Source organism: Pyxicephalus adspersus, chromosome 10 (genome assembly GCF_032062135.1).
Source record: "Pyxicephalus adspersus chromosome 10, UCB_Pads_2.0, whole genome shotgun sequence".
NCBI lineage: Eukaryota > Metazoa > Chordata > Amphibia > Anura > Pyxicephalidae > Pyxicephalus > Pyxicephalus adspersus.
The window spans coordinates 29,899,228-29,913,659 of record NC_092867.1 but is presented as its reverse complement, the minus strand read 5'-3'; the positions used below and the strand labels follow the sequence as shown (position 1 = coordinate 29,913,659).

General features: G+C 36.0%; 2 protein-coding genes across 2 annotated transcripts in view; one reads left to right on the top strand and one right to left on the bottom strand.

The window, feature by feature from the left end:
• The first annotated feature begins 355 nt into the window (after positions 1–355).
• On the top strand, positions 356–8,524 carry ANKRD1 (ankyrin repeat domain 1). The gene is made up of 7 exons (XM_072425095.1): positions 356–514; positions 597–704; positions 1,845–1,943; positions 3,284–3,382; positions 4,642–4,740; positions 5,635–5,733; positions 6,305–8,524. The coding sequence occupies exons 2-7, from the start codon at positions 648–650 to the stop codon at positions 6,413–6,415; spliced, it is 564 nt and encodes a 187-aa protein (XP_072281196.1). The 5' UTR covers positions 356–514; positions 597–647; the 3' UTR covers positions 6,416–8,524.
• RPP30 (ribonuclease P/MRP subunit p30) overlaps positions 8,400–14,432 on the bottom strand; it is a gene marked incomplete at its 5' end in the record, with an annotated part of 13,931 nt that continues 7,898 nt past the window's right edge. Inside the window, 5 exon segments of the mRNA XM_072425094.1 lie at positions 8,400–8,802; positions 10,170–10,249; positions 11,636–11,673; positions 11,887–11,916; positions 14,260–14,376. Coding sequence (XP_072281195.1) covers positions 8,693–8,802; positions 10,170–10,249; positions 11,636–11,673; positions 11,887–11,916; positions 14,260–14,376 — 375 coding nt within the window.

The following is a 14,432-nucleotide window of genomic DNA, read 5'->3' as shown; positions in this document are numbered from 1 at the left end:
AAATTGGGCCCATTATTTCTATATTTACTAAAATCATCTATTATAAGGGTTTAATAAACATACATGTGCTGCTAAACCATGTGCTTGTATCCACAGCCACATGTTATAATATGCATGCATTATGTGATTTGGTGTCATTTTTTCCTGATTCACCCCATCACACATTCATCCATTCATGTTGTACTGCTGAAAATAGAGCAGGTCCAATTTATTAGATCACATTAAAATGATTGGGCTGCTTGTATCACAGCACATAGTAACGTGTGATCATGCATGCATGTGAGCATGCAAGCAGACACCTCCTGAAAACGAATGGCTTCTTGAGATGAAAAATACTTTTTCTTAATGAATGTGTATCACAATGTTTTGTATTTAGCTCCTCAAAAAGAAAATTGAAGAAAGACCAAAACTAGAAAACTTAGAAGATCTACAAACTATAATAAAACTAAAAAAACGAAAAAGATGTAAAAAAGTAAAAGTACCTGTGGTCAAGGAACCAGAGCCAGAGCCAGAGGTAAGTTTATACTAAACTGACCAATAAATGAATCATGTTGAAAAAAATAACACTTACACAAAGCACAATTTATCATTTTTAGATCGAACATGTGGATGAAACAACATTTCTAAAAGCTGCATTGGAGAACAAAATGCCCATCATTGAAAAATTCCTGGCAGATGGAGGAGATGCAAACGCCTGTGATGAGGTAGGAATTTTTTTTCTCTTTTTAGGTCACCTGTAACATGGGCCAAAAGAAGAAATATTTAAAGCAGGAGCTGGCAAAGTTTAGGAATCAGTCTGGCACTTAGTTAGGATTGCCATCATGCTTGGCATCTAAACAAGTGGCTAAGCATTCGTCGTGGATGTTGCAGTTCAGCGACAGCTGAAATAAAGAATATAGCTAGACTGATAAAGTAAACATCTCAGCTTCCCATACACTAAAGCTTGAACTCTTAAGCTACCTCATTTTTTCATCATTGTTCTAATAGAAAAAAACTGCATAGAAGCAGCATAAAAAATGTCCACACTGGCCATGATCATATCATAAGTAATATAGAATTCGATTAATAGTAAAAGGTAGTGAGCAGTGTCCCTGTGTATTGGTTGCATATTGGTTGCCATTAGTGACTTCTCCATTCTCCATCTGAAAATACAAGCTACCTGGTTGCCTAACTAGTATTAGTTAGTCACATTTAACTAGACTTGTTCTTCCAATGTTAAATAAATGTCGCAGCTTTCAGAACTGAAGTAGCTTGCGGAATTGTGCAACATCTTCAACATTACAAAAACAAGGCCAGTTGTAAGTAACTAGCTACTACTAGATATACAGCGACCTGGATAAATGAGAACGTTCATAGACATACCTGGTTCTCATTTTCATACGGTGGCTTCAATACTTCGAGTACCTGAAAAAAATACATAAATAAGTTTTTTTTTATCTTACTTCTTCTATACTTGTTTGGAGAGAGTGGACGACATAACTAGGATTTCAGGTGTTTACAGACAGAAATGTATATACTGCTCACATTACCAATATCTTTACAAATTATAATCCATAACAAATACTATTCCAGCAGAGAAGTGCCTGAACATACGTGGACCTAGTAACTAAACACTGACCTGTGGTAATGATCTGCTTCAAAAAAACATCTTCATTTACAAAGCTAATACCCATAATTCATAGTAAGACCTTCCAGAATCCCATGTTATGGCTTTGGATATTGAACCAACATTTTAGGAATAAAATACAGTATCAAGTCCTGAAATATTCTCTAGTAATAGAATGCCTATCAAAATGTTTCATATACTTTACCTACCTGATAAACTTGTCTCTTTTTCCTAACAGTACAGACGCACAGCCCTGCACAGAGCATGCTCCGAAGGACACCTGGCCATTGTTGAGAAGTTAATTGAAGCTGGAGCAGACCTAGAATTCCAAGACATGGTATGCAAATTTTTCCAATACATCTGTCTTTGAAAATGAAAATAGACACAACAGAGAGGCTTACGAGGTTTCTGGAGAAGTCACTGAAAAATATTGCTAGATTACAAAACTATATTTTGTTGACAAAAGGCTGTCAAATTTTGCAAGGCACTTAAACCATAAGGGAAATGCCGAGCTACAATTGCAACCTCCTGCTAAGTGCAATAAATGCCGTTTTCCTTCGTCAGAATCTTCCACGTGGTTTAGTAATTATCCATAAACCTGGAGGGAACTAAGTAATATGGTAAAATAAAAAAAGGCCCCAATCAAAATGTATTCAGATTTGTTATCAAGCATAATATACCACAAGGATTTAATTTTCCTTCACAGCTAAAAGCATTTATTGGGGATGATAAATAATAGTAATTATTTTTTAATTAAAGGTTTATACATAACTTTCCTAATGTGGACTTAAAATCAGCTAGAACCAAGTGCACATGGCTGGGGCTATAAGTCATTCTATTCTAAACAGTACTTTGAAACAAGTTCATCACACGGAGAACAATGTTAGAAATAACCAGAAAAGAGAACTTTAGAAAAGGAACACCACTGATTTCCTATCATGCATCACTGGAACGTCTAAACAATGGGAACTTGTCACAAGCTTAACAGAACTGTTAGTTATGGTAAATGAAAATATTCTAGACTGAAATATGACACATCTGGTGTCCCGTATCATCTTTAGCTACAAAAGTAGTCTTCCAATAAAGTATATCTAAAGCCCAAATGTTATAAAAGGAAGTGAGATGAAATGTCTCAAAAATGAGAGAACCTCAAGACTGGGATTGTCTCTCCCTTTTTTGTCTCAATGGCAGTGATCACCAGCATAAAACATATAGGGTTCTAACTATTCCCTTTTTCTATCAAATACAAAATAAAATTGGCTTTACACTTTAGGAACAATACCTATTTGCTGGTGGTTGCCATTGTTAAAACCTTCCAAATCCATATCAAGGACATCTTTCTTGCAGTAACATTAACAGGTATTTGCCTGGCCTGAAATTAACATGCATTTGAAACAGAGACCGTCTATCATTAGAGTATTAAACTCAATCAAAGATTCCCTCTAATAGTACATCAGTAAAAAGTAAAAGAATACAGTTGCCTTTAGTGGAAAATGTTTAACAAACACCTGAAAACCCAAGAGTTTAATATATAAAATACATTTTTGCTACTCTATAGTCCAGGCAAATTCACAACTATTTTAGACCAATCAGGAATCTGTAATGTGTTTTATGGCCTTACATGTCTAAATTTAGGAGAAGACCCAAAGTCAATGATTTTTTCTGTTCTGTTCACAGCTCGAATCCACAGCAATTCACTGGACCTGCCGAGGTGGAAACGTAGAGGTTCTGAAATTTATTCTAAACAAAGGAGCAAACATCAACGCAAGAGACAAGGTAGATTAGATTTTCCATGACATAAATGTACCTTATGTATAATTAAAAGTCCGAAAAGTTACTAAGAAAAACTTTGATAAGATTCTAGAACTGCTAAATAATTTATATAAATAACAATCATTCATTCACAAAACATTTATATATAGTAATGAAGAGCATAAATGTACCAGCATTGGTAAGACATTTTCAACTAGGGGTGGACATAGAAAGTTGAAAAGTGTGCTACTGAAAATGGACCCCAGACCCTCTCCAGCAAATAGAGGCCTCAAGTCAGTTCTGGACAGGGCCCACTGTTGACTATACCTTCCACTGTTCCCAAATCATATACACATATAAACATCTGGTAAACCTTGGGGAAGAGGGAACACTTTAAACAGCTACCTTTTGTTAGTAATGTCATACCCCAATATATCTATATGAATTTCGATAAGCTCTAATATAAATTAGAGAGCTTTCTATTTACAAGCAAAACTAGAGATGGCAATCAGAAATGTCCAAACAGTCAGGGACAGGTCTATGGGCAGCAACTATAATGTAGAACCTCAAATGAACCTCACAGTGATGATGGTAAGCATTAGAAGAAGCAATAACCCTTCCATTCATAGAGTAGGAACCGTTGAAAATAGTTTTAGATAGAGAAGGGAATCTGGTTGTTTTTTATCTGTTGTCTGTGTTCCATTGGTGGATATTGATTTACGTTAAGCTCTGGAGACACAACTGCAAGCCAAAGGAAAAATCTCCAAAGTGAGGTGAACATCCCTTTTGGTGGTCACTCCTGGAGTTTGATCCTGCAGTTCAGGAACCTTTTGCAATTCAAACAGGCTAACTTTAAAGCAATTGGTAACATCTCCATGTGAATGATTACAAAAACTGAAAGAATCTAACTCTAAAGTCTAACCCCTCCCCACTCTATACAAAACTTAAAAAAAAGTTTTGGGTATAGATCCAATTTATCTGCTGGTTCATGTGATGAAATGGTGATTTGCAAAAATCCTAATGCAGAAAGCAAGTTTTATATTGGAAATACCAAGCTGTAATATATGCCAGTATAAATAGGAAATATGTTCTCTGGTACATACAGTTAGTGTTACAGTTGGAAAAGCAGATCTCTCAGAATGAATGCCTATTAGTTTACACGTGAAGTTATTTATATACTTGCAAACTCATGGGCCACCGATATCCCAGTGCAGCTTTTTTTTTACCTTACAGCAAAGACCTATGTACAGTTTAGTGAATGATCTCCCTCTTCTTTTCTCTAGTTGTTCAGTACTCCTCTCCACGTGGCCGTCAGATGTGGAAAGTATGAGTGCGCAGAACATCTTATTGCATGTGAAGCTGACCTAAATGCCAAAGACCGGGTAAGAATCAATGTTGTATTTCTAGTTATTAAAGGTTTGAAAGAGTACAAAGATATAGGAAGTACAATACAAACAACATTTTGTGATTTAAGTCAATAATTGGAGTCGAATTGTTGCAAATGTCTACGCTAAAAGGCTACAATTTAATAAATTAAAGCACCAGCCAAACAAGTAACTCCGCATGTATCCAAACTGATTTACCTGACAAAATATTTTTGATTCAGTTTAGCTACTTTTGTTATTGACATACCCTTGCTATACTGCATAGCCAGGAATGTGTTACCACCTCTTAGCACCAGTTTGTTGCCTGGACAATAAGGGGGCAGAAAAACTGCCCTGAGGTTCAAAAATTTCCAACTATAATACCTTAAAACAGTTTTCTTTGAGACCAATACCCATACTCATTACCAATAATCCATATTTGTGGATAACCTCAAAGGAAATAGTATAGCTTTGACCACCTGTCTGTACCTTTAAAACACATACACACTTGAAGAAACACGAGTGCAAGTCATAAGCATTGTCTTATAACTTAAAACAGTTAGCCAATAATACATTTTACCAATGTAAACAGTTTAATATATAAAGTTCACCAATTTATTACCTGGAAATCATTTTTATAGACGCTCCATATAGTCTTCACCTAATGTTCTGGGGGATACCTGAATGTGTTTAGAATGCTCAAGAAACCCACACAAAGTACTAAGAGCATATAAACTCCATGCAGATAATATTCTACTGCAAAACGGAGAACATAAGCACTACAAGGAAAGATTGTAACCCATTGAGCAGTTATATTGCCCACAGTGACACCTTGACTTTAAACACAAAGTTGAAAGAGGAATCGTCAATGTTACAAATAAGTTTCTAAAAATATATATTGTTTTTCTTCAGGAAGGAGACACACCAATGCACGATGGAGTCAGACTAAATCGTTACAAAATGATGAGACTCTTGATTATGTATGGGGCCAATTTGTCCATCAAAAATGCAGTAAGTTTATACTTGACTTTAGACTGAATTTTAGGAATAGATACACTCAAGAATTCTACACCAGTGAAAAGATCAGATTTTATAAAGTACAAACTCAAAAAGTACAAACCATACAAATATTATAGTTTTAGTCCAATAAGATAGCAGAATGCTGATTACTTTGATTAGGGACTTTTAGTGGTAAAGCAAAGAACTCAAGCATCAAACATCCTCACAAATTAAGTGTCTATGCCCAAGTGAATCATGGTAGATAGAAACTCAAATGTATAGAGACAAGTGAAGAAAACCCACCTTTTATCAAAACCTAAAAAATTATGGCTACATATAAAAAAGGTCAAATTTGTGTGCAAGCACCTAAAATATTTTGCTACAAGGACACTACTGTAGTTAATTTTCACCATTAGGGTTGTCTGCTTCCACGATTACAATTTGATATTTTAGCTAAAAATAGAAATTAAAGACGTCCTTTTAACATGGACAACACACTTCAAGCTACATGCATTTATTGGAAACATTGCAACCAATTTAGACATTTATGTTTGACTAAATTTTTTTTGAAATGTCCTGACAGACGGGGAAGACACCAATGGAACTTGTCCTTCAGTGGCAAAACGGTTGCAAAGAGATATTCGGCGGGCTCCAGGAAAACTCGTACAAGAACTCTCACATACAGAATTTCTAACAGCAAAAGCAATGAAAAGCGTTAGCTATGGCGCATTGTTTTTTGTTTTTTTTGCTTCAAAAAGCTTTGATAGGACGATTCCAGATTCCTCAAATTCCTTGCACTTTGATTTTTTTTAAACATATTTATTTATTTATTGTTTGTTACTGCATTGGCATTGCGCTTTACATTTGTGTTGTATAAATGTGGCAGCTACACTGCCCAAATGGTATTACTGTTGATAAGGTATATGACGGACACGAATACTTTTATTTTAATCTTATTTAATGTAAGAGCAACACACTGGGCATTACTAGTTGTGTTGCGATTGACACATCAAGAAATACTAAGGACAAAGCCAGAGAGAGGATTCTTGGCTGTATGTTTAAAAGTATCAGGCTTCTACTGTGGTGCGGGCTACCCACTTTGATGATTGAGGTGGGAAAAAGGTCCTTTACCAGGTGAAGCGAAGAAAATGGAGAGAACTAGAATGTTAGGGAAGAATGGGGGATTTACGTATAGTGCCAGAAGCAGATCACCACTTTGTGCCGACTAGAACTTGCCTATTAAGTTAGGTTGGAGCTTCAGCCTGAGCACTAGGTTTATCTGCTAAGGAAATGGGCCTTGTTAATACAATAGCCATCAATGTGAAGGTCTAACATTGAAGGTTAACAAAAGGAAAACTAGCTTTCCTTTGACTTTCTAGATAGGCATCACTGAATTAAACGTAGCCCTGCACACAGCAGTTAATTCATTATAAAATTGAAAAAGCTTTGTGCAAAATGAATTAAGCTGTCTTAAACGATTCCCCGCACACATGTAGCTTGCACTAAGGGTTGACATCTCTCTAGAGCCACAGCTTGTTCTCTAAATGTAGGAATGTAGTTAAATGCTGCGTTTCCTGAATCAGAGAAAAACCCAGCAGCACAGCCCTGGAAAACGTTATCTGTCAGGCTGATCTTGTCATTGGTCTACTTTCCTTCTCTCCGAAATTAATGCTGAAGAGAAAAAAAGACTAGCATGCTGACCGATATCTCAGACAGAACAGGGGCTGCAGCTGTTTGTAGATTTCCTGTGGCTCTAATGTACAGATGTAGAATGGACAGCAAGCTATTTAAGATATTCAAATAGCTTGGACCAAATGTCCTGTATGTAGGATCTTCCAGTTATGTGAACTCTGGAAGATCCTCCAGGTTTCTGAGCTATGACTGAGAAGGATGAGAGAATGGACGAGACACTAAATGGATTTAGACAGAAATGCAATAGAAAAGGGAAAAGTTGTACTATATATTGTTCTTTTATACATTTGTATTGTATTTTCTGTACATTTTGTATTGAGTACATGTATTATGAAGAAATATGCCACAGATCTTATATAATGTACCAATATAATGACAAAGAATGGGATAAGGGTACCAACTGTGACCATCCTTTGTAATATTGCATAACCTATTTATTCTTTCTGTTACAGATTTTATAAGTTAGGCTCTGGTCATATCACATTGCCACTGTAATGCTATAACGTGTGGGCACACTGTCCCGTTTGCATTGCACTGTCCAAGGCTGTGATCTTGAGACCAGAGGCTACATTCATGTGATCATATAGTATTGAACGAAACACATTATATAACATGAGAAAGATAAATTTACTGGATGAGCAGTGCTGGAACACCACCTAGTGGTAAGTATCCAGCTACAAATTCTGCTCTCCTGCATTGTAACAGGTGATTTCTACTAAATAAAGCAAAAACTAACTTGGTGTCACTAACATTTAGGTGCACTTGACAAAAATTCACAGATGTCTATGCTGCTTTTTAGGCCAAAGCACTACCAAGTGGCTGAGGGCTTATTAAGGATTAGCAATTTCACTGTGGAGTTCAGTGCACTTTACAAGGACACTGAAAACATTACAGAATTCAGATCTCTATCATATTATATTTCCTGAGCTTCTTAAAATCTTTACTGTGAGCTTTGGAAAGAATGAAACCACAAACTACACACAGGATTTTGCAAAAATTATTTAATATTGATGTTACACCAGAAATAAATACATCAAATATTCCATTATGGTTTCATATGAAAAAAAAAGGATCTGTTCTGTACAAATGTTCAATAAATTTGTGAAATTATTCTGAATGCTGTCTTTATTTAAACTAACATACATGTTACATGTAGTTACATGTAGTTTTTGCCAAAACTAAATATGTTTCAATCCATTCTAACTGGGGGAGATACCAAAAGATAAAAAAAATTAATGAAACAACTTGACATTAACATGCTGCCAACCATGTGCAAACTTTATGACTCTTTAGCTTTTTTGAAAACTGGCTCTCCTGCTGCTCCTTCATCTTCATTAACTTGATGTTTCCTCACTGTGTATGTAATGCCGAAAGCAGTGTTTCTGGACTCTGCAGTTGAAAACACAGTTAATCATGCTATGTACAATATCTAACAAGCTGGATCAAAAAAGAAGACATACAATCCACATATAACATTAACATATCATTTGTTTGTGGCATGACAGGGGAAAGTCAAACAAGTGAGCTGAACCGTTTATACTTTGCCAACCTAAAGCTCCGTACACAAGTCAGATGATTCTCATATGTGACGAGCCTCAGGGCTTGTCTCAGAAGGGAATCTGACATGTGTACAGCAGCCATCGATGTCGTTCATGGATCTGTCCTGGCAGATCCACGAATGACTGTAATGGAAGTGAAGGGAGGAGAGCGCAGTGGGGTTCCACTCACTCATTCTCCCTCCTCCCCATAGAACAGAACGGCAATACACAGTGCTCATTCATCTTTCGGTCTTTTGTAATTGGAAATGATTGTGAAAAATCATTTCAAACAACAAAAATCTAACGTTAGTACACAGCTTAACTGCATGCTGACGACCATACTAGTCCTTTTAAACATGGAGGAACCCTTATGAAATAAATTTCAGGTCTTCAGGGAACCCCTGATATAATTACTATATCCAGAGCTCACAGTACATTGGCTTGGTGATCAATGGGAAGAATTGATAACACTGATGGCTGTTGGGAAAAATGTCAGCCTTACATATAGCCAAAAAGATCACTGGGGTGACAAACTGACCTGAGAGGCACAAACTGCTAATTGCTCAAGGAAGCCCTAGCAACCTGTAGAGAAACTAGTTGAGAAACACAGCACCATAATATATGACAACTTATATATCTGTGACACAATACAAGAACTTAAATCCAAACTGGACAACTAGTAAATTCGTCCATAGCAGACTATACACTGGTTGATTTTCCCCATTCAATTGTTTCATATGACCAACTATAAATAGGAGTCTTTATTCCTTAATTCAAATGACTAAAAGTAACGAAGCTTGAAATAAGCTGGAACCTCAACTATACCTAGATATGATCAATATAATATATCCCACAGGAATGAGAAATTACCCCTTAGCCTTTTACTTGAAATATGCTATAAAAAAGAATAGGTCATTCATTTATTATAGATTGTGGTTTCTTATTTAAATCAAGAAAGGCACAATAGTGGTTACAAATTCCTTTGTTTCATATGTTACCTGCTGTATTGGCATAAAACTAACTTGGTCAAGCACTGTACTTTACAATATAGGCAATAATTTGATACTTACAGGCAACTTATTTGGGCAATCCTTACGTACTCTATGGAGTAATCTGAAGCTCTGAATTACCTTTTAAAGCTTTACTCTACAACCAGCATGTAGGTCTTGTATGATGAAATGTGCTATTAAACTGGGGGCTTCATTCATGTAGACTTACCACCATGCAGAAGGACAGATCGACAGTTGGTAGACAAAGCAGCCTTGGCAGCTTCTTCAGACAATCCAAACAGTAAGCCTCTGATAAAACGTTTAGTATTTTTTAACAAAGAATAAGATATACATGGAACTCCAGTATCAAATATTTAAAACAGACATATACACAAAAAAATACTGTGAAATACCCATGGTGCTCCATGCTAACCCTGGATTCTTCAACAAACCACCTATCCAAATATTACATTATGGTACACATTTATACCAGCACACAGATAATGAAGAATCCTGATGATAGAATCACTGTATAAAAGATAATTCACAGTGGCTTCAAGGTCAATAAACTAAATGTGATCTAAAAACAGGCTAAATGTAAACTTTAAGTCAGATTTAATATTATATAGGTCCCATTACCATTTAAATTTAATCAAGCTTTTAATGCAAGTAATTTTTAGGATCATTCATATATACATAAATAAAAATTACAGTAATACCTATATAATAGCAATATATTATTCTTATTTAAGATTACTCTTTTCCATTTTATTATACACATACCCTTGGGTAAATAAACCTTTATTTCCCCTTACCAGAATTCAGCCTTTTGACATCTGATATATTTCAAATGTGGCATATTTTCATACTACTACACCCAAGTAGGTGTCTACTAACTCACATTGGACACCTAATTAAAATAACTCTAATATGTTCCTATTTTTCCACATTAGTCCCCATACATTACCATCCATTTTGTCTTGCACATATCCTTTCTTTATATGATCAATACAATGTAGCCTACCAAATAGCAGCTAAAGTATATATATCTCCTATGTATTTCTTTGTGTATGAAATGTCCAAATGTATTGATATTTGGAAATTATTTTACTCACATACTCCTGTACTTTTCTATAATATAAGATGCATTTGTTATTATAGTGATATCCATGACATTGTTTGATTAATCTGGATCCTATGCTAGAAGGTGGGTGTTTTTTTTATGTGTGCAAAAAACTCAGCTTTCTCTTACTCTTGATTACTATACAATTTGTAGTCTGGATCCTATATATTACTATCCTGCATACGTTTTCAAATTATCTGTATACGTTTTGCATATATATATATATATATAATCTCTATTTAAGCTTTGAGGTGAAACGTCTTGGGTTAGGTTTCACACTTAAATTTTTATTTTCAATAATCTATGGCCAGCTTGATTTTGTCTAGACCTATTACCCCAATCCCATGCTGTCCTAAAATGGGCATGGGGAAGACATATATAATGATATATTTCAACTTGTATCGCTGATTTATATCATTTGTGATTTGTAAATACACGTATTGATATTTACCAAAACCTGTTTGTATTTTCTTCTGTTTACACAATCAAGTCAGATTTACCTAATACTATTCTCTATGCACCAAACCACTGACCACACAATCCATTTAAATGAACAATTATAAAAAGGATACACAGTAGCGATATCATAAGGACTTCTTAGTTCAAAGGGCTGCAAATAAAAAGGAAAAAATAACCCTTTAATACCTGGTTAATAATGATTAAAGATTAACATACATCAATTTAAACAGACACTATGAAAAAGAATCTACTATGTTTGGTTCTACATTGGCATGAACCAGGAAGCTTTTGTACGTAACTTCTAGGAATATTCCTTACCAAACTTTTCCATACCTGGCAATTGAGACACAGAGAAAGAACTTACCCTTTCCGCGCCACTTGAAATAATAATGTTCTAAAAGTAAAAATAATACAGAATTATCTATGTGCAAAAATACAAAAAAAAAAAAACAAAAACTTAAAAATCCACCACAAAGGGTAAGACACATATATAGCTTTTCCATGAGACTGGAATTCCTATATCTTTTTTTTTTTTCTCAAATTCCAACTGGACTATTCTACGTTGCCAGGTCAACAAATCTGAACAAAACTCAAGAAGTCATCTTCCTTTATCTGTAGCAATCAATATTTTTTCTTACATAACCACTCTGCAAGTCATTTTCAAATTTACATAATGTAACACTAAATCCCCCAAACCTTCCTAACATTTAATATGGTAGGTATTACTAATGACAGGACTTGTGCATTTTACGAATGATGGTGTGCCAGCTCGATTTACAATGCAGGGTTAATTTGCCCTGTGACATCAATGCCTCCTTCCCACCAAAGAGGCAATAACTGTCTGGTGCCAGACATGAATCCCATGCCTCCAGTGAGGAAACACCACAACAAGTGTTATCTGGTCATAAGAACATATAGATCAAATTTGCCAATAGAAAAACTTCTATATTAAAATAAATGTTGCTTTACACTGGTATATGCATCACTTGCAAAGCACAACCCATATTCATTGACTTTTACATTTATCACACAAATCCTCACATTACCTGGTTGCAGGTGTGCAGAGGACATTGAACAATAGACAGTAATACCTTCTGAACTCTTTGTATTTGTACTATGTCTAAGTTTTTTTCTTGCAACCATAGCTAGAATTTTTTTTTTTTTTTTTTTTAACAAGTGTTGATTTTTATTTAACCCCCTGGCGCTATTATTAAAGAGGATTTTTAAACGTAAAAGCGATAATTTTAAATTTCCCGGTCCTGCCTACCTGCCTGCACGGTCCCGCCCTCCAGGTGCCCGGCCATGATCTGCTTCCCCTAGCCTCGCGTCCCCAATGTTCAAACGCTGGGGACGCAGATGCCAGCTGGGCATTGCCAGGTTATACAGATGCCCAGCATCGTCAGGAGAAGAAGACGCCAGACATCGCTGGAACGGGGAAAAAGGAAGGAGTTTTAACCTGCCTGAAAATTCCACCCTAGTGTGGCTTGAGATTGTCATAGAAAATCCACCCCGAGCCACACTCCGGAATACCACCAGGGAGGTTAACATCCAGTGAACAGACCTTTTTGGCAATACAAAAAACACCCGGCGCACCCTTAGGCTATGTACACATGCCAGATCATGGTCACTAAAAAACAATCTTGTGTGATTGTTTCCAGTGACAGATGAATGAATGAGGAGCCATTGTACACACATTCAGTTCTGTACTATGATGCCCTAGGGAAGGGGGGTGGACAAGGGGGCAGAACCCCTCTGTGCTCTTCTCCAGTGCACAGTGGTCATTCCTAATCAGTTGCTCATCAATCTGCCATAGAGCCTGAAGATCAACATCAGGGGACTGATGTACACATATGTTAGCATGATGGGTTAGTTGATGATGATAGTTTTGGGTGACAATTATGTGAAGTGCGTACATACTAAAGTACTGGCCTGTATATCACTGCTGGTGGCACAACCCAACATGTTGCATCTTTAGATACATTCCCCTCCTGGTCCTATTTTTAGCTATTGAATTTATTCATATTCAGTACACAGGGAAGCACATTTGAAGAGAGAGGCAAGGTTAGTTTCTGCACAAGTAATGGTGTAGACAGGTCCTAGGTATTAAATATTGCTGGGATCTTATACTGCAGAACAAAGCCTTTTAGCGGTTATCTACATGCTGGGACTAAATCTGCAGGAATTTACCTTGTTTACAAGCTCTGGCAATCAAATATTTTCAGAATGGATTTCCTACAGCCAAAATAAATGACCATTGCAACAAGCTTGGTGGCTAAACATCCAACTCTCAGAAAAAAACTTATAGCACCTTAAGTGTCCCAAACCATTTTTGGCTGGCATAATGAGAAAATAAAAGCCGTAATTTTTACTGTAGATAATTACATCCAAAATATGCAGCAGGGGGTCAGTAGTCCAACACTGTACCCCTTCTATGCAGCATCATTAATGCTGCTATACGCCACCGTTTTCATACTATGAAATTGACCTACAGCAGGCAATGTCAGCATGGCTACAAGAACATAGCTGACTAAATGTGATAAAATGAGTCAGCTAAACTTGCTTGCTGTTGAATTTAAACATTATAAGCGTAAACTATAAACTTTAATCCTTTTATACAAGTATTGAGCAGAATTTATTTTTTTCTTCAGGTCACTGTAACTTCATTTAGGCTACAACAATTCAACTCAGTAAGAATGTGGTCCAATACTGTACAAAGCAGCACAACAAAATGTCTTACTTTTCCTTTGCAGGTCTGCATTAGGTTGAGTGTATTTGAAATTGTATATCTCCTTAATGTAGAGTCTTTGATAGCTGGAGTGTAAATCACTTCAAAAAAGATGCCTCGCTCAATTGCCTAGAAAGAGGATAGTAAAAATGCTGTAATCCTGTAAATACTGATGAGAATGGAGC